Here is a 14309-nt window from a genome sequence, read left to right as displayed (position 1 = left end):
AAGGAATGCTCGTCTCCCAGAATTGCTTTCCAAGAGGTGCCCAAGTCTGTCAGTGGGGCTGGAAACCAATCTGCAACACTTCCAGCTTGCAGAATGGCTCTGACACTTGCAGATGTATTTTCCTACTCCCTTACTTCTCTCACTTTCTGCCCAGCACAGCTCTGACTCCTCCAGTGCGGAGCCGAACATCACATCAGAACTTTTGTCTGTCCAAGCCCCTCATTCAGAAGCAATCCTGACCCTACTCTTTATATCACAGGTGTCTAAAAAGTTTGGAGTGGTCATTGAGCCGACAGCTCAACGCAGACACACACTAGCTATCAATCCCACACTGTGCCATTGCTCTCAGGCACTTGACACGAAAACATTGGATCACACAAAGCAAACTCATCCAAGCTTCCAATTTTTTGAGAGCCGTGCCCTGCCTGGCTTCATCTATCTGGTGATGCACTTGCCTTCACAATAACCAGACCAACTGGCAGGGAACATGTGCCAGGGACTAGGCAACTTCCATTCTCTTCCAACCTTCATAAATATTTTCAGGGAAGAAAAACGGCAACAACCTGAAACGCATTGACTAGTCGATAAACAGAAAAGGTCATTATAGACAATCCACAGGAAAAACAAATTCACCCGCGCCAAAAATGTTCCTGGAATAAAATGGAATAAAGTCTTTTGCCATTTGGGATGGTGCTGGTAGGAGAGGAGAGAACCGCCACCCTAATTGGACAAAGAAAAAACAACCCTACAAACCAATAATCCAGGAATGAGTGGCTGTGTGAGCAAGAGCAGCAAATACCTCTAGGTAGGTAAATATCCCTAAGACCTACGTGAATACCCCTGGGTAAATGCGAGGAGAGACTTCACAAAGACGACTGGGAGGTGGGTGGCTCAGGAGCTGCCTTACGAAGTCAGCACTGCTTGCGAATCAGGATCCCAACGCAGGCTGCAGCTTCGCTTAGACTCCAGCCTCTCTGGCCCAGAGATCAGTCTTGTGAAGCCTGCATCAGCTCCAGCTACGAGTGCCAGGCATTGCCACGGAAGATATATTCACAGCCACTACCAAGCACGCCGGCGTTTCTGGGAGCACGCTGCATGACCGCAATACCTCAGACATAACCCAGAAACGACACGAACCCATCGGAAGGAAGACTCTTTGAATCCTCGCTGGTGTTTTCTTCCCCTATCTGTGGCAGGCAGCAAGGAGAGATTAATTCCATGACCAGGGATGTAAAAGCTCTAAAAGATGCGGTACGGCTCTTCCCCATCCCTAGCTGGGATTCAAGGGCACAGGCTGCAGGAGAAGACACAAAGCAGAATCTCAGCTGTTTATTTTGAATCATTTATTTACAGCAGCGCAGTAAAGGGAATATATAAAATAACATTTAAATAGGCAAAACACGAACAGCATCATTAGGAAAGCATAATAGAGCTCAGATTACCAATTATAATAAAGTAATCTCTCAAGAAGCTTCACATGCATACTGCAGAAGGGAAAAAAAAATGAGAACTCAATATTCAGAAGTATATCTGATTTAGCTTGTTTTCTGTTTGGATGGTTTTTTTTCTTTTTTTCTAAATTCCATTATTTTTATTGGCTTGATCACCAGAAATGTGGGGACATCATTTACCAGGGAAGTCAAAGGGTGAGAATGGGAACACTGCTAAATGATAGGGATTCATGGAAAGCATCCTCTGCAGATAACACAGCAAAACAGCGGCCCTGGCACAAAACTCACAGCACAGATGTTCCCTATTAAAAAATTTGCAAGTTCCCTCAACGGCAAGTTTCAGCTTTGCTTCTCTTTCAAATTCCTGTTTGATCCTAGTGGAGGGAAGAAAAAAAAAAAAAAAAAGCAGCAAATAATGCCTGGGAATGAGAAGCCTCCAGTGCTCCCGCAACACAAAGCTCCCGACACGCGATGTCCCCGCAGGCGCCCGAGCCCACATCTTGTAAGGAGGCAAGGGCTGCCAAGCACAAGGGGGAAGTTTCTTCTTCTAGAAACTCTAACTTGGTAAAACAGAGCAGAGTCTAGCCAGGCAAAACACGAGCCTTCTGCCGCACACATCACTTCACACATACGCGCTGTCTTTGTGAACGCTTTTGAGACTGTCTGCTCAAAGGCAGCCTCAAAAAGAACTTCCAGGAAGAAACCAAACTTCTTCAAAGGTAAAGAGTTTAAAACCAAATGCATGCAGAAGGAAAAAAATTCACACAGCGCACGAGCAAACTACTATTTAAGCCCGACGAACCCTGGCTGACATTTGATACAAAGGTGCAGCTTTCTTTTTTTTTTTTTTTTCCAGTTGAACAGCAAACGCTTGCAGTTATGCTTCAGGGGAAAAATTAGTGCAGCACGACTCAATAATGAAAACTGGCAAGGTACTGAGCTCTAACGTCACGTTGAAAGGCTACGCACTGACAGCCCCTAGTGCCCCAACAGTTAGATTCCGTTTTAAAAACAAGAATAAGCTTGTAAGTTAATAAAATCAACTCGCTTAACTTCCCTGGATAATTGTTCTGGCTGGATTTAAAACCACACTGCTAGAAACTTACAAACAACCACAGCAGCAGGTGAGGTGCTGAACTACGGGAACACAAAACCATTGTAGCCAGGTAGGAATTCACTGTAAATGGCAATATCCCACTTCCAAATCACATCCAACAATTGCAGAAACAAGTGCAACGGCCACGGGGGCACTGCAAGCTGTGCAAAGCAACCGGGACGTCACTTACCGTGGGGAACCTCCTGAAGCATCCTTCTCAGCTCAGATCAAGTGGCAGATCTGTGGTTCCTGGTAGTTCGTGCTCTGTGCTAACTCCTCCTTACTGGGCCATACTGAAGGGAAGACACAGGGACATTCCTCCCCATACAACAAAGACTGCGTTTGGCAAGGAACCCACCACCGCCACTCTAAAAGGCAGCTCCCAAGCAGGCGCTGCTCTGCTCTGATTTCATGAACTTTCTTTCGCCCAGGCTTAGCATGACTCTCATTATACACCATGTCCACACCCCCGTCAGATTACTGCCTTCCTACGAGACTGCTGGTAAAACCACACCCACACTTCTTTATTCTTTTATTTTCTTTCCCTTTTTTCTTTTTTTTTTTTCTTCATTTTTCTCCTGTGGGTATTCATTTTAAAGGACCATCTCGGGCACCCGCCTTAGGAGGAGCCACACAAAATGGGTTACATCGATAGAAGATGCTCTCTAAGCAGAACCTGCTGAATCCAGGCACATCCCTGTCTTGTGCTGTGAGGTTAGGATGGGGATGAGGTTTGGGTGCTTACAGTGAACTCACTGCCTAGAGCCAGCTGTCCACCTGGCCCAAACACTTCCTGGGCACAGGAGGGCATCGCTCTGGCTCCCTCTTCCAGGAAGAGCCCCAGTGCACAGGAATGGTGCTAACTGGGAGAACTGGGCATTCCACGTTTACCAGAGCGGCTACAGATCCTGCGAAGTCACCAGATGAAAGCTTCCCTGGCCCGTCAGGACAGCTTGTCCTGCCAAATGCTCCAAGTAATTAAAATAAAACCACCCCAAAAAATCCAGCAGTCAAAGCATGTTTCCTTTAAGCTTATTTAATGATATTTGAAACGCTTAAATTTTCTATTTCCCAGATCCTGAAAACAGATATTTTTTTTTAAGTGACCAATATTTAATTCCAGAAACATACAACCTTATCAGCTAAGTCATAAAAGAGCTATTTTACAAACATACATCTGGATAATTAGAACAATAAAGTCTTTTTAGACATTCAAACATGATCAGTAAAAATACAGGATTATTAATAAAGATTTTTGTGTATTTTTTAAAGAATACTTCCAGATTTTTTTCTTCTCTTTAAAGTAAATCTCTGTTAAGAGTACATGATTGTATGTTGTACAAAGAAAATAAAAATATTCTAGTATGAAGAGAGCTCCAAAAGACTTAATTCAAAACAAAACAGCAGTGTTTTGGCTGCAGTATCCCTTTTGCAGTACATCTGCTTGTCAGTTGGCACCTTTGGGGACGGGGAGGGAAGTCAGGGATTTCTTTGGGGAACAGAGAGAGAAAACAATACCAGATACCATCGGGCACTGAGACCACAGCCAAGGGCCACCCACAGAAGCATCAGACCCCTCTTCTAACAACAGGGACAGTATCTGCAATTCAGAACATCTGTTTTATGGAAATCGGAATAGCGCTGTCTGAAAGCTGACCAAACCCACCTAGACTTCTGAGCTCTTCAGGTTCACGTTCCATACCCTTCCTTCTGATCCCAACTATAGGATGTTAAAGAAATCTCCCTCCCTGAAGACATGGCACGTTCAGGGAACCAGAGTGGCCAAAGAGAATCTTGCCATTTCATCCTCTACCCCTCTAGGAGAGGAGGAAACTTCCCTTTCCAGACAGCACCCAGCCCACCTTTTTTTTTTTTCTTTTTTTTTTCTGGTCCATGAGGAAGAACCCTTAATAGCAGAGAAGAGAAAGCACATCTCAGAAGGACATGAAAGATGGTTGCTGTACTACATCCTTGTTCCCATGCTAAGAAACCCTTGCTCATCTTATACTGGGAGAGGGGAAAAAAAAAAAAAAAACACACAAAAACCACTGGAGTAGAGGGGTCGGGGCAAACAAACCAGAGATCACTGTCCTGCTCTGCTGTCCAGTCTGAAAAAGGGAATGTACAATCACCAGCCAGGAACAAATTAAAATGCTTTCTTACACTGGGAACTGGAATTTAAAAAGGGTAATCTTATGGCTTAAAGAGGGGGAAAAATGAAAATCCTGAAAAGTGCATTTGAGTTCCAGCTCCCTCCACACAGCAAGCCATGGCCTGAGGTCTGCCGTACAGTAGACGTGCTAGAGAGTAACGAGGAATCCCTCGTAATTGCAGGTAACCGCACACAGGAGATAAAGGATCCCTGACCCCACCGTCATCTTTTTAGAGTAATGCCCTATTTGTGAGGATGATCGATGTAGCGTAAGAAGGCCAGGTGAAAACAAAACCCAAACAGGACGGAGCACAGCGTGACAGTTATAACTTCCATACAACTGGGTTCAAATGGGTCGCTCCCCTCTAACAGTCCTTAAAGCACCGTGCATGCAGTCTGCTGCACTGCACATTGCCCGTGTCATCCGCCCCAAAGGCTCCTCTGCCATCACCGTCAGCCTAGCAGAAAGTGAGGCTGTTTCCCCTTAGACATCCTGAGAGGAGACAGGGACAGAATCGCACCTCACCTCCTCCTGGCCCACATCCATTAGGGGACGGTGGAGAACTTCGCTCCAGCAGCTCCAGAGGCAGAAACGCTAGGATGAGATGGCAACACGAATGCTCTGCATTCCCAGCTTGCTTTTTCACTGGCGTTACACTCTTAGAGAAGAGACAACACAGCGGTGGATGACGCTACAGAATGCTTAAGCAGTAGTGGAAAAGTCAGAGGCCACGTGGGCGATCGCCCCTCCACGGCCCATCTGAGCAACCTTAAAATTCATGCAACCTGGAGAAACCAGAGAGCCAAGGATTTTGTCTTCAGTTACAAGGGAAGAGAACTGAGCAACCAGGCCTTCACAATTCCTGTCCTGGCTGGTTTTCAGTGGAGTCTTGAAAAGCCAGAGCAAGCTATTTAATACGGTTTGATGGCGATTTTCAATCAAGCATGGGAACCTGCTGGAAAGCTTTTAGACAGCTAAGGTCATAGTAACTGCTCCTGTTTCTGGAGTGTGTAAACCCAGACCAGCATCGTGCCAACTGACCAAGGGGATTTGAGGGTGGGGAGAACACGAGTCCTTGTCTATAGGGAAAAAAGGGCTTTGAACACCAAGTCTGGCTACGGCCCAGCTCTTTTTCTGGCAGGATCAGGTAAAAAGATGCCACATCAGCATAAGGCAGCATTCTACTTCGGGGGCTTATCAGAGGAAGTCTAGATGCTTATAACCAAAGGAACTGTATGGCTGAAGGTGAGGGGGGAGGTCCCACCAGGTAAGAAAGGAAGCGCTCGGCTAATACTGACAGTATATTCATGCAGGTGCAGCAGGACAGGCCTTAGTGGGTCCCAAGGAAGAAGCAGCTCCTGCCAGCATGGAAGAGAACACTTTGGCTTGTGTTGGCAGTGTAATGCTCCTGCTGGTGACAAATGACACTTTGTGCAATTGGTTCTTAAAAAAAAAAAAAAAAAGAGAAAACTCCTCCCTGCTCTGAAAGGGCTTACGGCTCCATCGTACGATCAGGTCCCAAATCCTCTCTGCTCAACCTCCGTCCATCTTTTCATGAATTTATCCCTTGCGTTATTTCTAACTGGAAGAACAAGAACTGTGTTTTTTTTCCAGTGTGAGTAAAAAAAGGAGAGCTCTGATTCTTTGCCAATAGCTGAAGAGAAACCATTTGTTTTAACGGAGCAGGGAGTGTGATCTTTATGCTGACCAAAGGCAGATTCTCAGCACCTCACGATCCACGCAATCGCAGTCACTGTTGCAGTTCTGATGTGTTAATGGGATTTACAGGGGACAGCTTGAACCACCCTGTGCCAAGCAGGTGCCTGCCCTAGGGCCAACTCCAGAGCAGAGGCACAGCAAGCTTAGGCTGTCCAGCATTAGCTCTGCTGGTAGGCTGGTATTTACCATCTTGTTCCCAGACTGGAAGAAATTACAACAGCAAAACCCATTAGAACAGGCCTAAGGAAGTACTAGAGAGCTGTTCCAGCCTTCTTTGCTTTGCGCATCTCTGTTTCAGTTAGAACACATTGGCACAAATCAGTGTTTTTTAAAAAATAAAAATAAAAAAAAATAACACCCCAAGCCCTCAGCAAGACATACTTTCAGGTACTAAAATTTACTGGCCCTATAATCAGCAGTACCTGTGGCTAACTCAAATGGCAGCCCTTATTCATTCAGTAGTGAATCAGGGGCAGATACCCATCTGCCCCACATCTTTGAAACACTTCTGGGTTTGCATTTTTTCTTTTTGATCCAGAGAAGAGTTACAAAAGTGCTGCAGGTCCAAGTATTTTTATCACTTTACAAAGGAGACAATGATCAAAGCCAACGAAGTCAAGAAAAAAAATTAAACCTATCTTTCTCCTCTCCCAGCCTAATCTTGCATGTCAACAAAGGAGACCTCTAATGGGAGAGGGGGGGAAAAATAGTTTGCCCAAGTGCCTGGCTATTTAGTGCATGGAAAATTCTCGTTACACGCGTGGTGACATGAGTATTTCCCATGCAGTTTTTTAATATAGATAGTTCCAGCCACAAGTCATCCTAACACCTTCATAAGTAGCTCTTCGCATGGCAGTTTGATTGCCAGCAGGGAGTGCAGAGTCCAGTCCAGTGAAGTAAAGATACACCTGCACACAGGCACACCCTCTCCCCTCAGACCTGACCTTTGGTTCAGGAGCAGTGGGAGGCAGCGTGTACTGTATGCAAAGGGCTAGAACTGTCACTACCCAATTAAAATAGAACAAAAAAAAAGGCAGATTAAAAAATTAAAATGTGCTTTTGATACACGGAATGAAGTCAAATAAATACATTGATTTTTTTTTAAATGTCTAAATACATTTTTATATCCTACACCCAAAGCTCTGTACATTTGGTTTGGTTTTTCTTTCTGAAAAATGAATTTCTGGTATCAAGGAGAGGAGGAGTAGAATAGAACAGACTCCCTCACTGACAAGATAGTGCAGATGCTCCACAGGAAAAGCACCCATGCCCACTTCGCTAGAGTATGGTTCACGTTTGGATGGTCCGAACCCTCTTGTCTCAGAGTCCACACGGAAGACACTAGGTGCTGGGTCCTGATACTCTTCATCCAATCTTCAGCCACTCCTGAAAACATGACTAGCTTTTCTCTGATGGAGGGGAAAAAAAAAAGGGGTGGTGGTGAGAGAGGGAGAGGGTGCAATGAGAGGTGAATGCCTAACATTTCTGAACACTAGTATTACCAGAGAAAGTGTGCTAATGTGAGAGAGAGCACATTTAACCTGAAGACCCTGAAGACCTTTGTTAGTAATCCCAGCAATTGCATCTCGAGGATGCCTAAGGCAAATTTAAAAAGCCCCATGACAGCCACTTTACACAGTATCAGAGACACCCCAGAGAAAGAAAGGACAGATTGGAATCATTTTGCATGTTCAAAAATCTTCATTTGGGACTTTACATCAATCCAGCCTTCTTTGAAAGAGAAGTTGTACGTCCTTAGATGTCGGTCTTTGGCAGGTAGGGGTGAGAGAGCTCGCAAACAACCTTTTCAGAGGAAGGAACAAACTCCTCTGCACATGTGAATCTCAATGGATTCAACTGACCTTTCTTGGAATCAGCACAGTCTCAGCCCTGGGAGAGATGCTGAAGTAGATGAAACTCTTTGTGTGTGTGTGTGTGTGAAACATTAAAAATTGACTTCGTGCTCTGTGGTTAATGTCTGATGCCAACACGGTGCATGTTACCTATTGTAGAAGGTGTGGCTGCATACCTGAGTGCTCTCCTGTGGAGGCTGATCCAGCCAGCCCTTGGCGACGGAGGATGATGTAGTCTTCCTCAACCTCCTAAAAAACAAATGAACAAACAAAAAAAAGAACACCGAAAGTCAAGTGGCTTTTTCTCCTTTATCATGTGAACAAAGAGGGCTTCAAATGGGAAAAGACAAGTTGCACTGCGGGTGACTGCAATCGACCATGATGCTACTGTGACCCACAACGGATCTCAGCTCCTTTAGCAGCACCTTTATTAGGCCTTCCATTCCCATTCAATATTCCACCTCTTCCTCAAATTTCAGTTAGATTAAAGTCTGGCTATCGACTTAATGTGTCAGTACAGCAATTGCTGTGATGGATGGACAAACCCCAATACATACAAAAAATTATTTTGGATATAGTAAGTTTGAAAACTTCGTTATTACCCTACTGCAACTTACCACCTTCTTTTAACATTAGCAGCAGCATGCAACAGATTCAACAAGCCTTTGTGTGTCGGTAAGTCATATTCATTGCATTAGTGGTCCCTTCAAAACTCCACTGCTGCAGACACGCAGTTTTGTCCTATCCCTGAGGAATCTCTCCAAATGGAAAGTAATATACATACATCCTGCCTCTACAACTACTAGCTTGTTGTAGCCCCTCAACATAATGCAAGCAAAATGGCACCAAGTTTCTCCTTTGAAAGCTTCCGGAGCCGAACACATAAAAAGGCACAACTGCCTGCCTTCCTCTGCAAAATTATTTTCAAACTCTTCTAAAACAAGATCTAGAGAATACGATAACCCTTGATACTGCAAATGGAAACGTACTATACCTTTAACTTTTCAAGGTCGTTCTCTATCTTCTGAATATACTGCATCATCTGCAAACGCAACTCTAAAGACAAGAAGTGAGGGCTTGCTACAACTGAGCAGGACTCTTCCACTCCCCCCCAGCGCGAGACCAGCATCTCCTCGGCAAACGGGGAGCTTCCTCCATCCGACTGCGTGTCTCGTGGGGAAAGAGGCTGCTGCTGGGCAGAGTCCAAAGAGGTGTGGCCACCTGCAGTGCACTGGAGAACTAGAGATGATACCTCCTCATCTGTGGAGCTCTCCTGCACTGTTCCATATCCATCAAGGATCAAATAATTTCCTGTTAAGAGAACAGATTTTTACGAACACCTCAGTTCCATAATCACCGAGAACCACTGACCTGTAGACAGTTTAAGCAGACTTTAAGAAGGATAAGTGGTGAAAGGCCCATCTCTTGAGACATTTTAAAATGGATAAGAAAAAGCATTTGTGAACACTACACAGAATAGTGATTATATTAGACCAGACTAGCTTGGTCCTGAATGGGACTTTACAGATCAAGGCTGGTTTTTGCACTGCAGTTTGAGAGTTCCGTGGTTAGACGAGCTAATCACATTCCCTCTTGTTTTTCCAAACTCTCTGTATCCAATATAACATCTGAAAAACCTGCACTTAATATTAATGGTACCCACAAACCAGACTGCTAGATTTGGAACCTACACTTACTGGTTACAGTACTGAGCACCCCTTTAGATGTGTTAGCTTCAAAATTTAGCCTGCTGAAGATAATTAAAAAAACAAAGCAATTACAGATAGAAACGCATTCACAACTGCACCTACTAATAGCCTTATATTGAATAATTTCTCTACAATATTACAGCAAAGCTAGCATGTGGAAGCAGAACTGACTGAAAACAGGTCAATCTAATTTTGATGTCCCTGCACAGTTAAGAAAGTAAACAGCATAAGTGGTGACAAGTAAATTAGATGCTTCAAGTTGTTGGCTCAGTTTTAACAATTTAAAATGTTTCCGTAATTCAGGGAAAGACAAATATATACTTGGAAGGCAGCATTTGGACAGTCACAAATTGGCTTATTTATTGGCTCGTGATAGAATCCATAAATTCATATTCACAGATAAGAAATTTCAAGACTAACAGTCATATAGAATCTACCAGCTAGTACCTACTTCTATTATAATACGCACAAGATAAACCTCAACTTGTGTGCTAAATTTAGTGCAGGGTCACCGCTCAAGCTGATCAAAATCACAGGACTTTCCAAACACAAAGTGCACAAAGTCCCATGCAGGTGCTTAAAGCTGCTGTCTTGGAGCTAGTTTTCTGCTGAGTTAACAGCTCTACAACCTTCTTGAAGGGTAGAAGAGAGATGCTTTGAGATGCTGCTCAGGTAAGTGCCCAAATATAGCAAATGTAATAATAATAGAAATAATGATAAGCTTTTAAGAGCTTCAGACTGAGGGTGAGGTCACTGGAGACAATTACAATGCAAAGCTAAACTCTAAGTTTCTTTTCTGAAGCTCTGTCAGGAGAAGCCAACACAATAGCTACAAAAAATAGCACGAGTCATGGGGGCTCTGTGTGTATGGACTAAGGCAGGGCTTTGCCTTCAGGGACAGTATTTTCCCTATAGGGCCGAACAGCCAGCAGAGATACAATATGGTCCAGTGCCAACAGCAATCGAGAGCTTGCACTGTGCCCATACCTCTGTAAATACAGTTTGTCACAGTGTGTTAAACCCCATAGGATTTTAGTGTCTTCTTTCAAGAAATAGAAAAAATCATTAAGTACAGCCCTTTTCAGGGCTAGAATAACTGCCAAGGACTAGAGAACTTTAAATAAATGTCCTATACTGTATAAGCATGAGAAGCTTCACCAGCAAAACATACTGTGGTTTTCTTTAGTATTTCCTACTTAAAATTGAACTCAGGTCTCTAATGTCAAATCTGGACAGCCTATCATTCAACGAGGTAATGAAATATGCTCACCTGAGATCCGTATTTGCACATCCTCCTCTTCCTTCCTTTCCATTAGTTCACTTTCAGATGGATTTTCATCACTGTGAGCTTCTCGAGCATCAAAAAAATGCTCCCCGCTCTCATCAGCACCCACCCCTTCCAGCTCGGCGGTTGAGATTTCCAGATTCATACTCATGCGGTCTATTGCTGAGTTACTGCTCGATCTGGGGTCTCTCCCTATCAGCTGCATGGCATCCCCTGAAGCTGGTGATTCAGCTGAAGTCCGGAGGCCATAACTAGCTGTGGATTCATTAGTTTCGGTTCTTGGAAGCATGCGGTCTGTTCCAGGCTGGTGAAATTTGTTATCGTCAGAGTGCTGTAGTCCAAGCTCACTTCCACTCTCCGTTTGGGCTTCTTGGGAGACGGTCCTAAACCTGGGAAAGCGCTGCCGGTCTTCAAGGGTCCCCTTCTCAGAAAAGCCAAGCTGCTGTACCAACAGTTTTTTCAGCAAGTCCACTGCAAGTAGAGATAATGTTGGCAAAGCTTCACAGACCATATTCTCCCTAACAGCGATTAAACTAGACAAAAAGGCCAAACAGAGAGATCTCAGAGCAGCCAGCCCTCTTATTGTTCTTGTTAGAAAACACAGCGGTAAAAATAAATTAAAGGTCTGAAGCATTGTACCAACACCTTACTCCACGTTTCATCTTACAAGTAAAGGCAAAAACAGCGGGACAAGTTCCATCTTGCTTAGGAGAAACAGAGAAATCATCTACTGAATTTACCCAGCAAGTGAATCGTAGCGCAGGTGAGTGCCCGCGTGTTACCTGCCCCCAAATGAACTAAAAAGCAATGGCACTAACAGGGGATTCCCACCTTAGAAATAAGTATATTGAGAACACGCCACCCAACGTCAAATAACAGATCAAAACATAGAAGACATTTTCCCTAAAATTTCCTGTAAATTTATGCTTATTTGAACTTCAACCCACATTCCTTTAGCTCTCAAATTAACCCAACCAAACACTTCATAATAAGGACACGTCGTTCAAAACAAAAATACGATGCTGCCAAGAGCATAAGTACACTGCTTGTTCTCACAGAGCTCACGTAGCACCCAATAAAAGCTGCGAGTTCACACAATGCGACAGTCTAAGAGGAAGGCTCTTGTCAAAACATGAGTGACCCACAGCTGCTGCTACAGGGCTGCTCTATGAAGCCTGAGCAGTTATGAGATGCAAGGTCACTAATACCATCTTTACACACTTCTCATACTAAGGTTCTCTATCACCTGTCTCTGAGAACGACTACTAAGAACATTTGTACAGCATTCAGAATTAGAAGAGGGCTTTGAATCCCATAAAAAGGAGAAGCACAAATGGATCAAAAAGATCCAAGGTAAACTATTAGATTGCAGAAGACTGTCATTACTTGTAAAAAGAGAGAGAGAAGAGGGAATTGGGGCCAAGGATATGAATGCTCTGCATTTGAGTAACAGCAAATGATCCACAGAGAAGCAATACAGACTATTTCCTTCACGTACAAATCAGGGACTTTACGTCCATTTCAAAGTTGCCAGGGAGAGAGATATGGATTAATGAATTCATTCAAATTTTAGGAAGTTATATTTAGAAACACAAGGAACTGGAATGCTGGATCTGATCAGGTAGGTTGCAGAGCCCCACATCGTTCCTCTGAAAGAGGGTATACCACCAAACAGAGGAAGCGCTTAAAACTCTAAAACCAATCTTGCAGAATTATCTGTCCATTGGGAAAAATTCCTTTCAATACACACAAGTGTCAACCTAATCATACCCAAACAGCTTCCAGACTCTCAGAAGATCTGAACCTAGACTTTGTCAAGCTTGTGTAAAATATCCAACTTCGTTTGCATGATTTTGCAAAAAAAAACAAAGAAAAGCCGAATCATATTCTGCAACTCATGCGACTTCTCCTACTCTACTTCTCTGGTGCTATGAATGTTAAGTCCACAGGCTAACTGCATCGTCTCTTAAAAAAACTGCTGACTAGCCGTGGCACTTTACAGCACTGCACAAAGCTCTGCAATGTGATTTTGTCATCAAAGCACTTCCTGGGCAGTAAGTAACAATTCATTACTACCCTCATTTTATACATGGGAAAACCACAGCAAAACAATGAGATACCTGCATCCAAAGGGCTCGGTATATGAATTTTGAACTTACAATTCCTTCGTGTCAGATCCACTTTGTTTTGCTATGCTGTACTACAGCACAGAGAAAATTTTTATTTCATAGAAGTGGGCATTATTTTAGCTCACTGCTTCATAAGGTTGATCTAACAATTCCCACCTCCAAACCATATGCTTCCAGATGCTGCTCCACGATACTTACAGTTCCTTAAGGCATCCAATGCCCACTGCCCTCCTGATACCGACGGTAAATCGGTGGCTGTGTGTTCATAACATGTAGAAGTATCTTTAAGCGTCAGGTCTGCCTGCTGCACTTTATCAAACTGTCTTTCTGTCACAAGAAGACTTTCTACCTCCGACTTTTCAGACATGGTGGGCGAAGAAGTCTGAGCGTTCAGTATCAAGGAAGAGTCTAGGCCCAAATCTTTGTCTAGTAAATAGAAAACATACATTCGCGTTAAGCAACTGTGGCAAATATGATGTTAAACTGCAGAAAATTCTGCTTCACGTTAACTTTTTCACAGTGCTGCTGAAAACACTGTAAAATACAGTTCTTGAGCATGGGCTTGGTAAAATGCTGATTTGTTCCTGGGGAAAAAAGATTCTTACTCAGCAAGTTACAAAGGAGATGGAAATAATAAGAGGTATGTTTCCAAGACGTTCAGTACCTCTTCTCCACATGACTCATAAAGAAATCACTCCTTTCCAGAAAAATGTCAATGCTACCAAAAGAGCCCCAAGACACAAGGAATATGGCTTTGTTCTCTACGTAGCAAATTTATGGACACCTTTTATTTGGCCCACTGTTTTACCTGGACTTTGTAGACTACTGGCAGGAATGTCATGCTGCTCTTTGAGTTTCTGCTGCTCCTCTTCTTCACGCTCTTCTCTGCAGGGAGGAAGGAATGAATACAAGCT

At 43.7% G+C, this 14309-nt stretch overlaps 1 protein-coding gene across 4 annotated transcripts in view; it reads right to left on the bottom strand.

Annotated features, from left to right (window-relative positions):
• Nucleotides 1-3567: 3567 nt before the first annotated feature.
• The window catches only part of ARHGEF12 (Rho guanine nucleotide exchange factor 12), a 77099-nt gene continuing 66357 nt past the window's right edge, over nt 3568-14309 (bottom strand). For all 4 annotated transcript variants that reach the window (XM_040534520.1, XM_040534521.1, XM_040534522.1 and 1 more), the window contains 6 exons: nt 14204-14280; nt 13594-13821; nt 11252-11737; nt 9267-9583; nt 8449-8521; nt 3568-7828 (listed from right to left, as the gene is read on the bottom strand). In XM_040534520.1, the coding sequence (XP_040390454.1) occupies nt 7818-7828; nt 8449-8521; nt 9267-9583; nt 11252-11737; nt 13594-13821; nt 14204-14280 (1192 nt within the window). In that variant the 3' untranslated portion in view covers nt 3568-7817. The remainder of the gene's footprint in view (nt 7829-8448; nt 8522-9266; nt 9584-11251; nt 11738-13593; nt 13822-14203; nt 14281-14309) is intronic.

The sequence above is a fragment of the Cygnus olor genome, chromosome 22, assembly GCF_009769625.2.
Source record: "Cygnus olor isolate bCygOlo1 chromosome 22, bCygOlo1.pri.v2, whole genome shotgun sequence".
Classification (NCBI taxonomy): domain Eukaryota; kingdom Metazoa; phylum Chordata; class Aves; order Anseriformes; family Anatidae; genus Cygnus; species Cygnus olor.
The sequence above is the reverse complement of the archived record's forward strand: the minus strand, read 5'-3'. Positions and strand labels throughout refer to the sequence as shown.